The 14,095-nt window shown below is 44.8% G+C and overlaps 1 protein-coding gene and 1 long non-coding RNA gene across 5 annotated transcripts in view; one reads left to right on the forward strand and one right to left on the reverse strand.

Moving 5' to 3' along the window:
- LOC119854493 overlaps positions 1–8,742 on the forward strand; it is a 94,587-nt gene extending 85,845 nt beyond the window's left edge. Inside the window, exon 3 of the long non-coding RNA XR_006280650.1 lies at positions 7,341–8,742. This is a non-coding gene — a long non-coding RNA (uncharacterized LOC119854493). The remainder of the gene's footprint in view (positions 1–7,340) is intronic.
- Positions 8,743–9,241: 499 nt separating this feature from the next.
- Positions 9,242–14,095, reverse strand: part of PARM1 (prostate androgen-regulated mucin-like protein 1) — a 49,363-nt gene continuing 44,509 nt past the window's right edge. For 2 of the 4 annotated variants that reach the window (XM_038399030.2, XM_043512789.1), the window contains exons 3-4: positions 12,662–12,740; positions 9,242–9,615 (exon numbers count right to left, since the gene is read on the reverse strand). In XM_038399030.2, the coding sequence (XP_038254958.1) occupies positions 9,531–9,615; positions 12,662–12,740 (164 nt within the window). In that variant the 3' untranslated portion in view covers positions 9,242–9,530. The remainder of the gene's footprint in view (positions 9,616–12,661; positions 12,741–14,095) is intronic. The other 2 variants (XM_043512791.1, XM_043512790.1) reach the window with 1 other exon arrangement.

The raw sequence follows: 14,095 nt of genomic DNA on the forward strand, positions 1-14,095 counted from the left end.
CTGGCAGGCACAGACAGGGCTTCCTCACCCTAAGGGCAGGTGGTCGTGAGATGCCTCACAACCCTGGATCACCGTGGGAAGCATCATAAACGGTTTCCCAAACAAGCTGTTTTTTAATAGTCCCTGTGATGGGGTGTCCACCCCAAACAAGGCCTGAAGGGGTAAATTAGGCCAATTAACCTTATGTTGCACCTGGAGGGAAACCTAGGGAGTGCTAGGGCCTACTGGCAGATGAAGTTCAGCTGTGGGGAGGAGCGGGGCAAGATCTATAAAGAGAGGAAATTGGCAGGCTGGGAGAGGAGACCTGCAGTTGCGTTCCCTGGTCCAAGGGGGGGGCAGAGCAGGAAGCTGTCAGGGGAGAGTAGGAAGCCATCCAGGGCAGGAACAATCGGGGCTGGAAGAGTAATGCCCACAACTGCTGGGTTGATGGTCCCTGGACTGGAACCTGCTGCAGAGTGTGGACCTGGCTACCAGCCACTGTGGGAGTGACACCGACAAGGTAGTGGGGAGTGGATCGCCTGGGATGGAGTTTGCCTCCAAAGACTTGCGGTATCCTGGAAGGGGGGAGAACATTAATGTGACTTGGCTGGAGGGCTCAGCTGTGAAGAGGACGTGCTGCAGCTCCGGGAGCCTGCGGCGCTGTGGAGTGAGTGAGGGGATTGATGGACTTCCTAACCACAGGCTGGGGCATCTGACCAGGTGGCTGAGCTAATTCCCCAGATGAATGGCCAGGAGGTGCCACTGAGCAGTCCCCAGAATAAAACAGGCCTCACTGGGAGCAGCTGAGTCCCTGCTGCTCACTGTAGTCAATGGGAGACGTGGGTGTGCAGGTTTTAAGGATCAGGGCTAGCTTTAAGGATCACTGTCCACACAAATGCTGCCATGTTTTCCCTGGCTGAAACAGTGTATTTTCCCCCTTCCCCATCACGCTGGGTATGAAAGGGGGATTGTGTCTGTGCAAAGTCAGAACAGCTGGCGGGGGAGTGGGGATAAGATTGTTACTGATTCCAAGATTTTAGTATAGAACAGCTGGAGGGCATGTCTGGCATTACAAATGACCTGTATTAAATAATTTGTGCTACAGCTGCAGGAAGGAGAGGGGAAAAATGCTGGAGAGCAGCACACCTGAGCAGCTGCATTATCTAATCAGCTGCTAGAGTGATGACAGGGAACCTCGGTGTCTTCATCAGACACGCTGCCAGGTTCCTAACTGAGATACGTGCCAACGTCAGTCAAGATCCAACAGCAACAGATGCCAGCCAGGTGTGACGCACTGTAAGCGCAGAGATGGGTATGGGACGGGTGCCTACTCCTAGCATGCTTTGATCGTGTCTTTCTTGTCTCAGACATTGCATACCCTAGAGAAATGATATCCTGTTTACCTTTAATTATCCCGGGAGCTCCATGCTTCTTGAAATATTATGTATCGCTTCTAAAAGCAAATCTCTCCCAAAGATCTCTAACCTCAGAGGCAAGATGGAAATGTAGAAGAAATGTACAAAAGCGACCCAAATAATCAGGAGAAAGTGCCATTTTCCTGCATGTTTCACACTTTTTCTTTTCTTCTTCTTTTGGACATCTATGAAGTCCAGACTCTGCTCTGTTTCCCAAGCTCCTGTTGGATGACTGAGTAGAGCCTCAATTGGTTTATGCATCTACTGAGTCTGAGCTCCTGGGGGGCCCGGGTCGAGATTGTGCTGGGTGGGTACTGTTCAGACAGAAGCCCAGACCCCAGCGATTGGCTCCACACAATCGGTAAGAGGTGGATAGGAGAAACAAGACCGTATCCCTACAGCCCTGCTTCCATGTTAAACATATATATTTAAATTTCTTGGAGGTATAAATACTATTTTTTTAAAAAAAACTAGGAGGTGTGAGAAGAGAATTTTCCTCTTTTCCCATGGGAAAGGTCTCTGTGCATGGATGTGAAATTGACTGCAGCCTGCATGCTGGAGTGTCACACTAGCAATGGAGAGATGATCTGCAGCTTGTTTTGCAGGATCCCAGACTAAGTTAAAGGGACCCTGTCCACTTAATCACCCTTCTGTTTGAATCTTCACCTGCAATTGATGCAAAATATAGCAAATGCAGCTGGTTTTGAAAGATTAGCCAGGATGACTACGTTCTTAGTTTCTTTTGCACATCTGAGAGCCTCTTGTGGTTGTAACCTAGTTATTTTTATTACAGTAGCAGCTGCAAAAGTCTGGGTAGGGGAAGGTCCCAGACTACACTGACAAACTCTATCCCTGTGAGATGCTGCTCACAGTAGATTGTACCAATGTGCCATACGTAGGCATGTGCCCCTTGTCTCCCCTCGGCGGGGCTTCATTATGCACATGGGTCCCACTAGGTTCCTTTGGGTTGGCTCCTTCTTGATTGGGGTGGAGTGGGGGAAATAAATAGGGGGATTTCCCAAATGCCACCCACTTGTGGCACCAAATGAGATAACACTCGTGGTAAATTGTGCAGATCTGTGACTCTCCCCCTTCCTGTCCCCCCCCCCTTTTTTTTAACCTGAGGGATAATTCAACAATGTGTATATTTAAATTGTCATCACAGATGTTTGAGAGAACCCCTCCCTGAGCTGAATGGGGCAGTTCACACTCCCTCAGAGGTCGTGTTCCAGGCATTCTGCACTCTCATTTCAGCTTTGATTACACTCAGGTCGCGTTTCCGAGGGTTTGGAGGGGTGCTGTTACAGCATTTAGGCCCATACCACCTGTGTCTGAGCCCTGAGCCCCACGGAGGCCCCAGTCGGGATTGTGCTGGGTACTGTTCAGACAGAAGCCCAGACCCCAGTGATTGGCTCCATCCAAGCAGACACTTGTGCCCATGCGGAGCCAGTGGGGCTCCAAGTCTACTCACACAGCTCTGGTTACAGGGTGATTGATACTTGTCGCTGTTTCTCTTGTGTGGTCAGTTTCCTTTGTTTCATGTGGGTAATTCACACAGTAATGGGCAGAGAGATTCTTTTGGGGTATTTTTGTAAAATCACAACTAATGGCCAGGCAGGCGTATGACCAGTTTGAGCTGGCCAAAGAACCATGGTCACTTAGCTGAAACTCTTCTATTTTGTCAGTCTGAAAAATGTCACCCAGCTCTATGATAAAAGTATTTTAGTCATCTAGATTTACAGTTGTCCCCTTTAACTCTAGACATGGTGGAATTCCTTTTTTTTTTTTTTTTTTTTTTTTTTAATGCAGGGCATTCAGCATTTCATTTCGAAGGTGCACAATGCAGTGTGTGTGGGGAAAGATGCTTTGAAGAGTTTGCAGGATGTTAAAGGATTTGATGAACGGGCACTAAGATTGGGTTGAGTTTTGACCTCATCTACCTGGAAAGCCATTTTCAGGTTTGAATTTAAACAGATACAGTTATACCAGTCCAGTATGTTTGTGCTACGCCCTTATTCTGAAATAAAAGTGTTCCCAGGACTTTCCAAGTCACATAAACGAAACTCTGAAAAGCCATTCTTACAGAGAAGTGTTCACACAGTGGGATCATATCTGTATAACTGGTAAAAATTTCCCCATGTAGACAAGGCCTCAAATGACCCATTGTAAAGCATGGTTAGTAGCCTGCGTGTCTTCTTAAAGCATCTAAAGGGAGGCAGAGCTCTTGCTGCAGCTGCTTCCTCCAGATACTGTGTAATGAGGACCAGGTGTTCACTTGGATGGCATTAGTTTCTCATACAGATTAGGTTTGTGGCTGCCTTACTGGTTAGTGTTTTCCAATTGTTTTGAATGTGGATCCTTTAAAGTACATTTCAGAGACAGTTGGTGGTCTGTGAATCAAAGGCCAGCTCTTTGGGCTATGTGCTGCAGCTGCCTTTGGCTTGGTGGCTTATGATTAGGGAGACAGTACCCAATACCATTCCTCACAGTAGGCTGGAAAACAGCTGCTTACGGTTCCCATGCCTTATGAGGTGCAGTAATTCAAGCTTGGGGTTAGGACAAGAGGGGGAGTAGACCCTCTACCAATTCTGAAAGCAGCCCATGCTAATGCAATGACTCCAGACTTTATTAGTTCATCTATCACCTTCTTAAATTGTTGGGAAGTGAATGGCTGGAATGTCACACACCACAGTTTGTACTTAGCTATGGTGTCTCCTTCTTCTTCAAGATCTTACACCGAGATGAAGAGCTAGGAACAATATGGTCCCCACAAATTCCACAGCCAACTCTGCTGCAATACTACAGCCTTTCTGTTAGGTCTGGTAGAAACCCCCACATTGTAGTTTTTGCCCAAAATTTTGAAGGAAATGACAAATGTGAGTTAAGTTCAAAATTGTTCATGGATGTCTTCGGGAGAAAATTCAAGTCAATGTGTGTTTGTTTTCAAATGGAAAAATTCCACGTTGGTTTTTGAAAACCCAAGTATATCAGTTTTTGCTTACCCCCTGGGACAACTGAGTGAAGGAGAGTAAATAAAGGGGGAAACTTCCTCCCCATCCAGAAAACCAAAAGTTCTAAACTAAAACAAATGTCCAGTTCAGAACAAAGCAATTGTTTCACTTTGAACATTTTCCAGTAACTTTCACCGAATCAAAAAATTTTCATGGAAGTTTGGCTCTGTCAAAAGAACGCTTGAACCATAAATGTGACCAGCTCTGTTTTCTACAAAAAAAATTCATTTGGATGTTGCCTTACGCACATAACTAAATGTTCCCTCTCTTGTACAGCTGTTAATCAAAAGACAAGGCTGACAAATGCAAGAGACAGAAGCACAGTTCAGGAGACTGGAGCGTGGTTGTGGGGTTTACTGACAAGGGGAAGTGATTACTTGAACAGAGGGATTTTTGAAGGAAAGAGAAGTTTGTAGATGGCTAGGGATTTATTTCAGGTGTAGAGGCAGAATAACAGAAAACACTGGAAGGCAAAGGGAGCAGTGAGGTGAATCAAGATAGGAGAGAATATAGGGAAGGGGGCAGGGTTCTAGATGGGAGCAAGATTATGGATTTCAGAAGAGTGAGGGGGGATTTGATAGCAACCTTCAACTATCTTGAGGGGGGGGTTCCAAAGAGGATGGAGTTCGGCTGTTCTCAGTGGTGGCAGATGACAGAACAAGGAGCAATGGTCTCAAGTTGCAGTGGGGGAGGTCAAGGCTGGATATTAGGAAACACTATTTCACTAGGCGGGTAGCGAAGCGTAGGAATGGGTTATCTAGGGAGGTGGTGGAATCTCCATCCTTAGAGGTTTTTAAGGCCCGGCTTGACAAAGCCCTGGCTGGGATGATTTAGTTGGTTTGGTCCTGCTTTGACCAAGGGGTTGGACTAGATGACCTCCTGAAGTCCCTTCCAACCCTGATATTCTATGTTTCCACTGGTGTCTGCTTTGCAGCTACTGGATCGCTACAATGTTCCTACAAAATGACAGTCACCCTTACTATGTAGTAAAAGTCAGCACTGAACTAGGCAGCAATGGTCAATTCTGACTTAGGGAAAACAGTTAGAGTCACTTTCAGCCGGCTAGATGAGGGCACAATTAGAAGATACTATCTTTACTTGTAGACTGAACAATTTGATCTGGGACTGGAGACCAAACCAGCATAGAACCCAGAGATGTCACTATGGGGAGTAACTCTAGACTGGAGTCCTTTAAAAATGTCACAGGGAAATGTACGGAAACAAGCGCAAAGTTAACACACCTCAGTACAACATGGCACAAGCTTTGCATGACTTTAATTGGTGTAACTGGTATATCTTACAATGAACGTGGTTATGAGGACATCAAATATCCAACTGGCTGCACTTAAAGCTTCCCATTCTTTCCCCACCCGCCCCAAGTAAAAATGACCACCATCCCAGACTGAGTGTTAGCTCTGCCGTCTGTTGCCTTTTTTAAATAAAAGCAGCCTTACCAATCCATTCATTGCCAGAAAGCTAAAGGCAAAAGGTGAATCTGTGCAAATTATCATCCTAGCCTGCTGTGAATCCCTCCTCTGAGGTATTGGGGAAAGAGGAATACACTAAGGTGAGGCTGTAATCCAGGGCAAATTGGAGGAAGGAGAACTACTGAACAGCTAACCTTGCTGGAACTGGGAGATCTTGGAAGCTCCCTCAACACAGACAGTCCTTGCTGTTTTCTCTGGTATCTCATCAACCAGTTTTATTACTGATGCTATGGTTGTGACATCCCATCACATGACTTTGGCTGACGTTTTGTCCCCATTAGGGCATGTGGGGACCTGGCATTAGAAATAGCCTGTTATATGGTAACTGCTTTTGATATGCCAGCAACCGGCTACTTAGATTGAAAGCTCTACGAGGCAGGGACCTCAGTATTTGTGTCCATGAAGCACAATGTCCATCAATTAGGTGATATGAAAACTACTGGGGAAAGATCTCTAGCCGTTTAAAAAAAAATCCCATTAGGAGATAGCATAGTAGCTCCCTTCTTCTAAAGACTCGCAACCGAGACTAGGGATGAGATTTTTTCATCCATTATGACCCACTTAATGTTCCCAGCTGATCTAAGTAAATGGGAGCAGAATTAGTCTAATGCTGAGTTCCTCTGAATACCCTAAATCTGCTAATTCCCCAGCTCTTTCCAAAGACGACTGTCAAAGAAGACTGGAGACTCTCTATTCTTTCCGAAGAAGTTGATGATGAACTTTTCAGAAATGTTTAGGCTTATGATGTGCTAACTTGTGGAGGTGGGAGGGACGGAGCAAAACAGGTGGTTTTCCTTGAGCGGGTCACCTCTAGCCTTTGATCTTGAATTGTTTTGTTTCCTTGGCACACTGAGACATTACAGTGACGTTGGATGTACCTAACATAACTAAATGAAAGAGATTTAACACAAGGAACGGGGAAATATAAAGCAGATCTAATCTTTGTGGGTGCCAAGAGACGGCAGGGAGTGTGGTCTAATGGGCAGAATCAAAGCGATAGACTTGGTTTCTTTCTTGCTGTACCATTCATGACCATGGGCAACCTCTGGGTGTTTCCCCAACTGTAATGTGATAACACTTAGCTATCTCCAAGGTGTTTGTGAGGCTTAATTAATGTTCATAAAGCACCACAAGATCCTTATTTGACAGATGCTATAGAAACACAATGTATTTTTAAGCAATCCATAATCTATACCTTTAGGATATTACAGTAGGAATCTCATGTAATGTACAGAGCAATAGTAATGGCCCCAACAAGGGTACCTTTCTATGATTTCTCATGTCAGACCAAATTCTGTTGGGGAAAGAGGCAAGCTTTTGAACTTTTAAAGAGTTCTTCAGGCTTGGGAAAGGTACTTTGTATTTAGCTGAGGCACTAAATGGAACAGATTGTTAAGCATAAGGAGTTAACACTTGCTGGTTTGTCATAGTCCTTTGTATTCATGCAGATCACATCTTTTGAGGCTGTCAAAGCAGTTTAGACCCTAAACCTCACAACGCTCCTTAACTGCTTATCCCGATTTGGCTGAGGGAGACTGGACTGACTGCATACATTCCAAGTGTTCACTAATTCAAGGTGCTACTATGTTGGAGTGCCCAAGGTAAGCCACCCAAGTGCTCTGAGGCAGAGACTCTCTTTTTGTTCTGTGTCTATACAGCACAATGGGGCCCTGCTCCATGACTGGGGCTCCTTGCGCTACTGCAGTACCAATAATTAATAGCTCGTGACTGGTTTTCAGACACAATCCGTGTTCTCCATATAGGTGACTTTTATTCCCAACAGCAGGGCCCCTGCACAGGTGTCTCATCCAGTGGCATTAGCACCACTGTAGCAAAATGTCCCGCTGCACTCAAGCAGTTACCTGTGCCTTCTATTTGACAAAGGGGAGAGACCACTGCAATGTAAATTTCCATCCAAGCTTATGTTTTGGGAGTGCAGGTCTTGGTTTACCTGTCAAACTGGTAAAATGGAAATGCATGCCAGCCACCACTGTAGCCTTGATGAGCTAATGCATGTTAGCCTAATGATAATATGTTGGCTTTTTATAACAATCGAAAAACTACTCTGAAAAAGACAAGGGTTGGAGTTTCATAAATTGGATCACGTGCTCCAAGGGGAACTGCTATTGTGTATTTAAACAAGCCAAGTCTGTTTTGATCTCCTCATAAATGAACCCATATGGCTTTGTTTAGTGGTAGCAGTAGCAGGATTAGTAAACACAAACTCTGGATTAAAAATACTTGATTTTTTTAGCAAATGACCTTACCAGATAGAAATAACTGTAAGAAAATAATTCAATAAAGCAATATATGTAGCAGATGACAATACTTCTATTTCAGATTCTGTAGAAACAGGCCCTATATTTGTTTCCTTACCACACTGGTGATTTGTCAGGTTTCTTTTATGTAATAAATAAACACACCCAGACTTGTTCACACAATTACAAAAGAAGAGGGAGAGAGAAATGATTGAATTGGTCTGAAGATTTGCTGCAGGGAACAGCTATTAAACATTAAATTGAGACTTTCAAAGCAAAGCACCCCAGGGGTTAATTTCAAAGAAAGATGTGTGTAATTCCCATAGACTTTTGAGAACCTCCACCACATCTTCTAATTTTGGGCCTAATTCTGCAATCTTTACCTCCTGTTAAATAGTAGTTACTCATCCTAGCAGCCTAAACGAAGGGAAGGGCAGCAGAATGGGTTTCTCCTATTTGCAGTTTATTTTGGGTACAACCATATTCTTCACTGGCAGCAGTCAGATCAGAGGAAGTGGTGTTTTGAATACGAATGTTGCACTTCATGGAATCTTATGTTGCCACAGTGCTGACAACGTATGGGTTCTCTCCTAACGTTTCATCCTTCCAAAAAAGAAAGTTCCCAACCCCCTGCTAGCATTTCTGCCACATGCCTTCCTTGCAGCAGCAGTGGTCACCCCTTCCTGTTTATCACTAATTTTCCACTTCAGCGTGTAACACATCAGTGTGTAAACCTGCCGCTCACCATGACACAGGTGGTGAATTTAACCTTCAGCTGGATTTATAATGATAACATTCTGAAAATGAGACACCCTGGTAAAGACGACCAACAATAAAAGCATCAGTTTCTGGCATGACCCTGCTGAGCTTCCCTTTTCTCTACTTCCCAGCCTCCTGGATAATTTGTTTTGATCTTTTGGTAATAAACTGTAGAAGCCCTGTACTGCACTGCAGAGGTCTGACCAGAACCCCATCCACTCTGAACAGAGAAGGAAGATTAAAGAGGAATCAAAGGAACAGAAGCCATACAGATGCAAACCTTTCAGTGATTACTTCCCGTCCCCTCACTGAGATTTAATATAATTTCCTCCTTAAAAGCATAAACTCAAATTTATTGCGCTTGTGGAGTGACTGCCTTTGGTTTCGAGACTGTGACTGCAGTCTGTCAGCTTCAGTTTAGTCCCATTGCAGTTGTGATTCAGCATTTAGTCTTGTCTTAAAATTATGATTCCCTTGTATAACCGAGGAAGAAGCAGCAGGAAGAGAAGATGATGGCATGGAACTGGAACTGAATGAATACCAGGTGACTTGTTGTTGTTCTACTGTGTAAGCACTTATAAATAAGAACATTTATTTCTTGTCCCAATTAACTTTCCTTTGCTAAGAGTCGTCATAGAGAGGGTTGTTGTAGTTTCCCCAGGATCCATAATCGTGATCATCCAACAGCCTTCCATACGAAGAATGTCTGGGAGGGCGAGAGGGAGGGGAAAAGACAAGTCTGGGATTATTTAGGAGTGGTTTAGAAACACCCTAATCCAGTGCTATTCCTATTCAGTGCACAACCCTGTAGAAAGGATGCCCGCGCTCCTGCAGACACTGAAAAGCACCTACTGCTAAAACCCATCTCTGTAACCAGGCCCAAGGAACTTAATGTGTGAGAGGATAATTGGTGGTGTTTAGGTCCAGATTAATTTTAGGCTAGGGTTTTGATTCTGATTAGATGACAAGTAAATCATATCTCCGCTCCAGGTGCCTAAAATCTTTAAAGATCAACTCTCTGGGACAGTGAGAAGTCTAACACTAGCTGTTTTTTGTAAATCTGCTTCCTTGGTCCAGTTCAGGGACATGCTTAAAACACAGCTAGATCATGTCTATGCTATAGGAATGATTGGGGCTTCAATGCTCTCAGGGAACAATCCTGTCCCCTGACTGTGCATTGCAATACAATTGGGCCCTTTGATCACTGAGTTTTTTATTTCAGTTTGCAGTAGGCCCCATGCCTTCTAGTTTCTAATTCCAGTGGGTGATCAATGATTCTGTGTTGTGGTATGAATGCATTTGAGTGTAGTAGATGGTCTGTTCCTCTGCAGGGAGTTAAAACCTGTAAAAAATTGTATATAGATATTAATATTGCCTCTTGATCTAGAGTTAGGTCTGGTAGTGTACTGAGTGCTATGGATTTTTAATAGGCTGGTTTGTTAAGCTCTGAATATTTAGTGGTCTGTGGGCCAGATCTTAATTGTGTGAGAAGAGAATGAATGCATGTTTACCATACTTTTTGTCTCTTAGTGATCTGTGATGAAGCCAATGCATGGGGTAGGAGAGCAGGCTGAACACTGCAAGGAGTGAAAACTCATTCACCTTCCTAAATAAATTTGCTTTTTGACTCTATTCCCATCCCTCTCCTGTTAGTTTTTTGTGAATATTCGAGCACATGAGATTCCTGTCAGAACATTTGTGGAAATAATAATTTTTTTTATGAGAATATTTGCAGAAAGCAAGTTATTTGTGTCTGTATGTGTGTAAATATGCAGGCTTTTCACATGCTTTTATAATTCTGACATTGGGGCCTTGAATTCATCCCTCAGAGGCAGGAAAGGGTCTCTGCTCCTATTCAACATTGCTTGGGAGACATGGTTGTGGATGGGAGATTGGCATGCAGCCCACTATTTGTATGTGGGGAGGATAAGGAACTTGCTTTAGTTGAATGTTTTATTAAATGCTGGCTTGTTGATATTTGTATAGGATGGTATGCATAGAATCATAGAATATCAGAGTTGGAAGGGACCTCAGGAAGTCATCTAGTCCAACCCCCTGCTCAAAGCAGGACCAATCCCTAATTTTTGGCCCAGATCCCTAAATGGCCCCCTCAAGGATGGAACTCACAACCCTGGGCTTAGCAGGCCAATGCTCAAACCACTGAGCTATTCCTCCACTCCATACATGTGTAACATACAGTGGCCTTTGGGATCCTGCAGTTCTGTTGTTGGTATTTTAACAGAATGCGATTCGCCATTGGCAAATTCCATGTCAACGTCATGCTAAAAATGCCCCTGGAATTTAATTCTGAAATACCTTAAATCTTCTAAAAATTTCTGCAATTGCACCTGAGATTTGAGAACCTTCCTAGGGACCCCAGTTCATGCTGTGCCCTACATGAGCTGTAAAAACCTCTTTCAATTTCCAGAGCAGCATGTTCTTGTTCAATGCAATCCACTCCCTTCTTCAGCCAACTTTCTTAAAAGTTATTCTAGTCAGCGAGAATACCAACTGAACACATGACTTTCAGGAAATACTTGGCCAGGGAGGACTGTGTCCGTGCAAACAAGACATTTATTTTTACAGCAAGAATAGCTGGCTGTTGTCCGCTTGATTTACTAACCCATCTATTTTCTAGTATCCCTCCATAACACCAGTGATAGCTCTGCACAGGACTATTTTGGTTGTGCCCCAGCCTGAACTGGTATGAATCACTATGAAGTAGTTGAAACAAAAAACCTTGCTTACCTCAGCCTCAAATTAAACCCAATTAAAGATGCTCCATGTAGGCTGCACTGGTGTTCTTATTTTAAGGTCACAGATAGGGTATGAGTAAAGCTTGCCCGGGGGATAATTACTGTTTATGGTCACAACACATTGCAGTACTGGCTCTGGCATGTGACTGACGCCTTTGTAATGAGAAAAATGCCAGCTTGTACCACTGAAAACTACATAACATGGGATTGCTACAGCATCTCCTTCAACTCCCAGCCTCTTTGCACTCAGATAATAGCGCACCTTCGATTGCCCCCCCTAGGTGCACCAAGGGAGGCATGGGATGTGGTACCTCTCACTGTCGACTAACGAGTTCAGCCAGCCCAATAATGGCTGAATGCTATTGGGTAGATGCTTGGTGACCTTGATAAAATGAGCAAGGGCTCTTTTTCCTGTGGCCAGGTGTTGACACCACCATTGCTACCACCACTGGCACTCGCTGGTCCCGCGTTAAGAGGCTGAAATGCACTTCAGTCCCTAGAGCTGGGCTCCCTGGGGTTTGAGGCACAGTGGTGGGCCAGGAACATACCCAAGCTTGCATTGCCGCAGCCTGCCTACTGCTGCTAGGGCTTGAGAGCAGAGTGGTCAGGCTTGGGCCTCTCCTGAATGCTGCCATCACTGACACGCAGTCCAGGCCGGATAGCAGCAGTGCCACCAGCTCTGCTGTATTAGCATTAGCCTTGAAGGGAGGTGACATGTCAGGCCCATCAGTGTGAATACATTTGGAGAGGAGAATGTGCTCCAGCTTGTTCCAATTACTGAGTTGCTTCCAGGGACGGTGTCCCTAGCCTCTGTTTGCCAGAAACGGGGAATGGGCGACAGGATGGATCACTTGATGATTACCTGTTCTGTTCATTCCCTCTGGGGCACCTGGCACTGCCCACTGTCGGAAGATGGGCTAGATGGACCTTTGGTCTGACCAAGTATGGTCGTTCTTATGTTCAGGGTAACCATCCTTTTACCAAGTGAATGCTTACCTGATCTTAAGGTATGCTGCAACCCCAAACACCAGCAATACCACCACAATGACTGTTATTGTAATGGCTGCAATGCTTCCTGCAGGGGGAGAGAGGGAGGAGGAAGAAAAGGGCATAAACAGACATTTTAGTGAGGTCATAATTTATCACAGCAATTCCCCTGTCTCCTTCCTGCTCGCTTGTTTGCAGTGCACGGGTTAACACTATATGCTGGCCACATGTGGATCCCCTCCTCATGTAGGGAATGCGGTATTTGCCCAGATGCCTTATTGAGAAGGAACGCTGTTCATTCACGGCACATATGAGAGACTATGGCTAAGATCTGTCCTTGTTTGTAACTGAGGTCTGGATATGAACAGGGACTTGCACTGTGGAATGATTCTGAAATGAGATGGCCTTTAGCCTAAGCTCCCCCTCCCTTCCCAAGCTGTCTGTTCCCAGGGCAGGTTCTATTCCAGGGGTTCACAAACTGGGGGTCAGGACCCCTCGGTGGTTTGTGAGGTTATTACATGGAGGGGTGGCAAGCTGTCAGCCTCAATCCCCAAACCCTGCTTTGCCTCCAGCATTTATAATGGTGTTAAATTATATTTAAAAATATTAATTTATAAGGGGGGGAGCGCACGCCGAGGCCTGCTATGTGAAAGGGGTCACCAGTACAAAAGTTTGAGAATCACTGTTCTATTCCTGTTCTTTACATACAGTAACTTTTACCTGCTGACATCAGGCAAAGTGACCAAACCAGGAACCTGAGTCTCTTTGGTTTACACTGATGTCAATCAGGAATGCCCCTGCCAAAATCAATAGAGTCTCACTGACACAAGCCTGCACGATGGGAATGGTGCCCTAAGGCTAGATTTTTCTAAAGAGTTTGGTGCCCATTTAGGCACCAAAATAAGTGGCCAGAATTTCAAAAAGGGCAGGCGTGGTGCTCAGCTCATAGTGACACAATAGAAGCTGCTGGATGCTGTGGACTTTAGAAAATCTGGTGCTTATTTAGGCATCGAAATGAGAGCTGAGTGCTTGGAAAATGAGGTCCCAAGGGTTAGTGTTGGGCTCTTGAAAATTTCTCTCTAGTTGTCTAGTTACATCCCATCCAGGCTTACTGCTTTTCTCCTGGGCTGGGCTCGGCTCATGTTGCTATGTTCCTCTTGCGTGCAAGTGTTACTAGGTACACGCAGCGGGGTTACGAGTAATTGAAGGTTTCCCTGCTGAAGGAGAATGCATCCGATGAAGTGAGCTGTAGCTCACGAAAGCTTATGCTCAAATAAATGTGTTAGTCTCTAAGGTGCCACAAGTACCTTTTTGCAAATACAGACTAACACGGCTGCTACTCTGAAACCTGCTGAAGGAGGAAGTGGTGGGTGCAGCTCTGGCAGGAGAGTACATGACGCCTTTTAATGGCTTCATTTAAAATCTCCGGGGAGCATTTTCACA

Source organism: Dermochelys coriacea, chromosome 4, assembly GCF_009764565.3.
Source record: "Dermochelys coriacea isolate rDerCor1 chromosome 4, rDerCor1.pri.v4, whole genome shotgun sequence".
Taxonomy (NCBI): Eukaryota; Metazoa; Chordata; order Testudines; family Dermochelyidae; genus Dermochelys; species Dermochelys coriacea.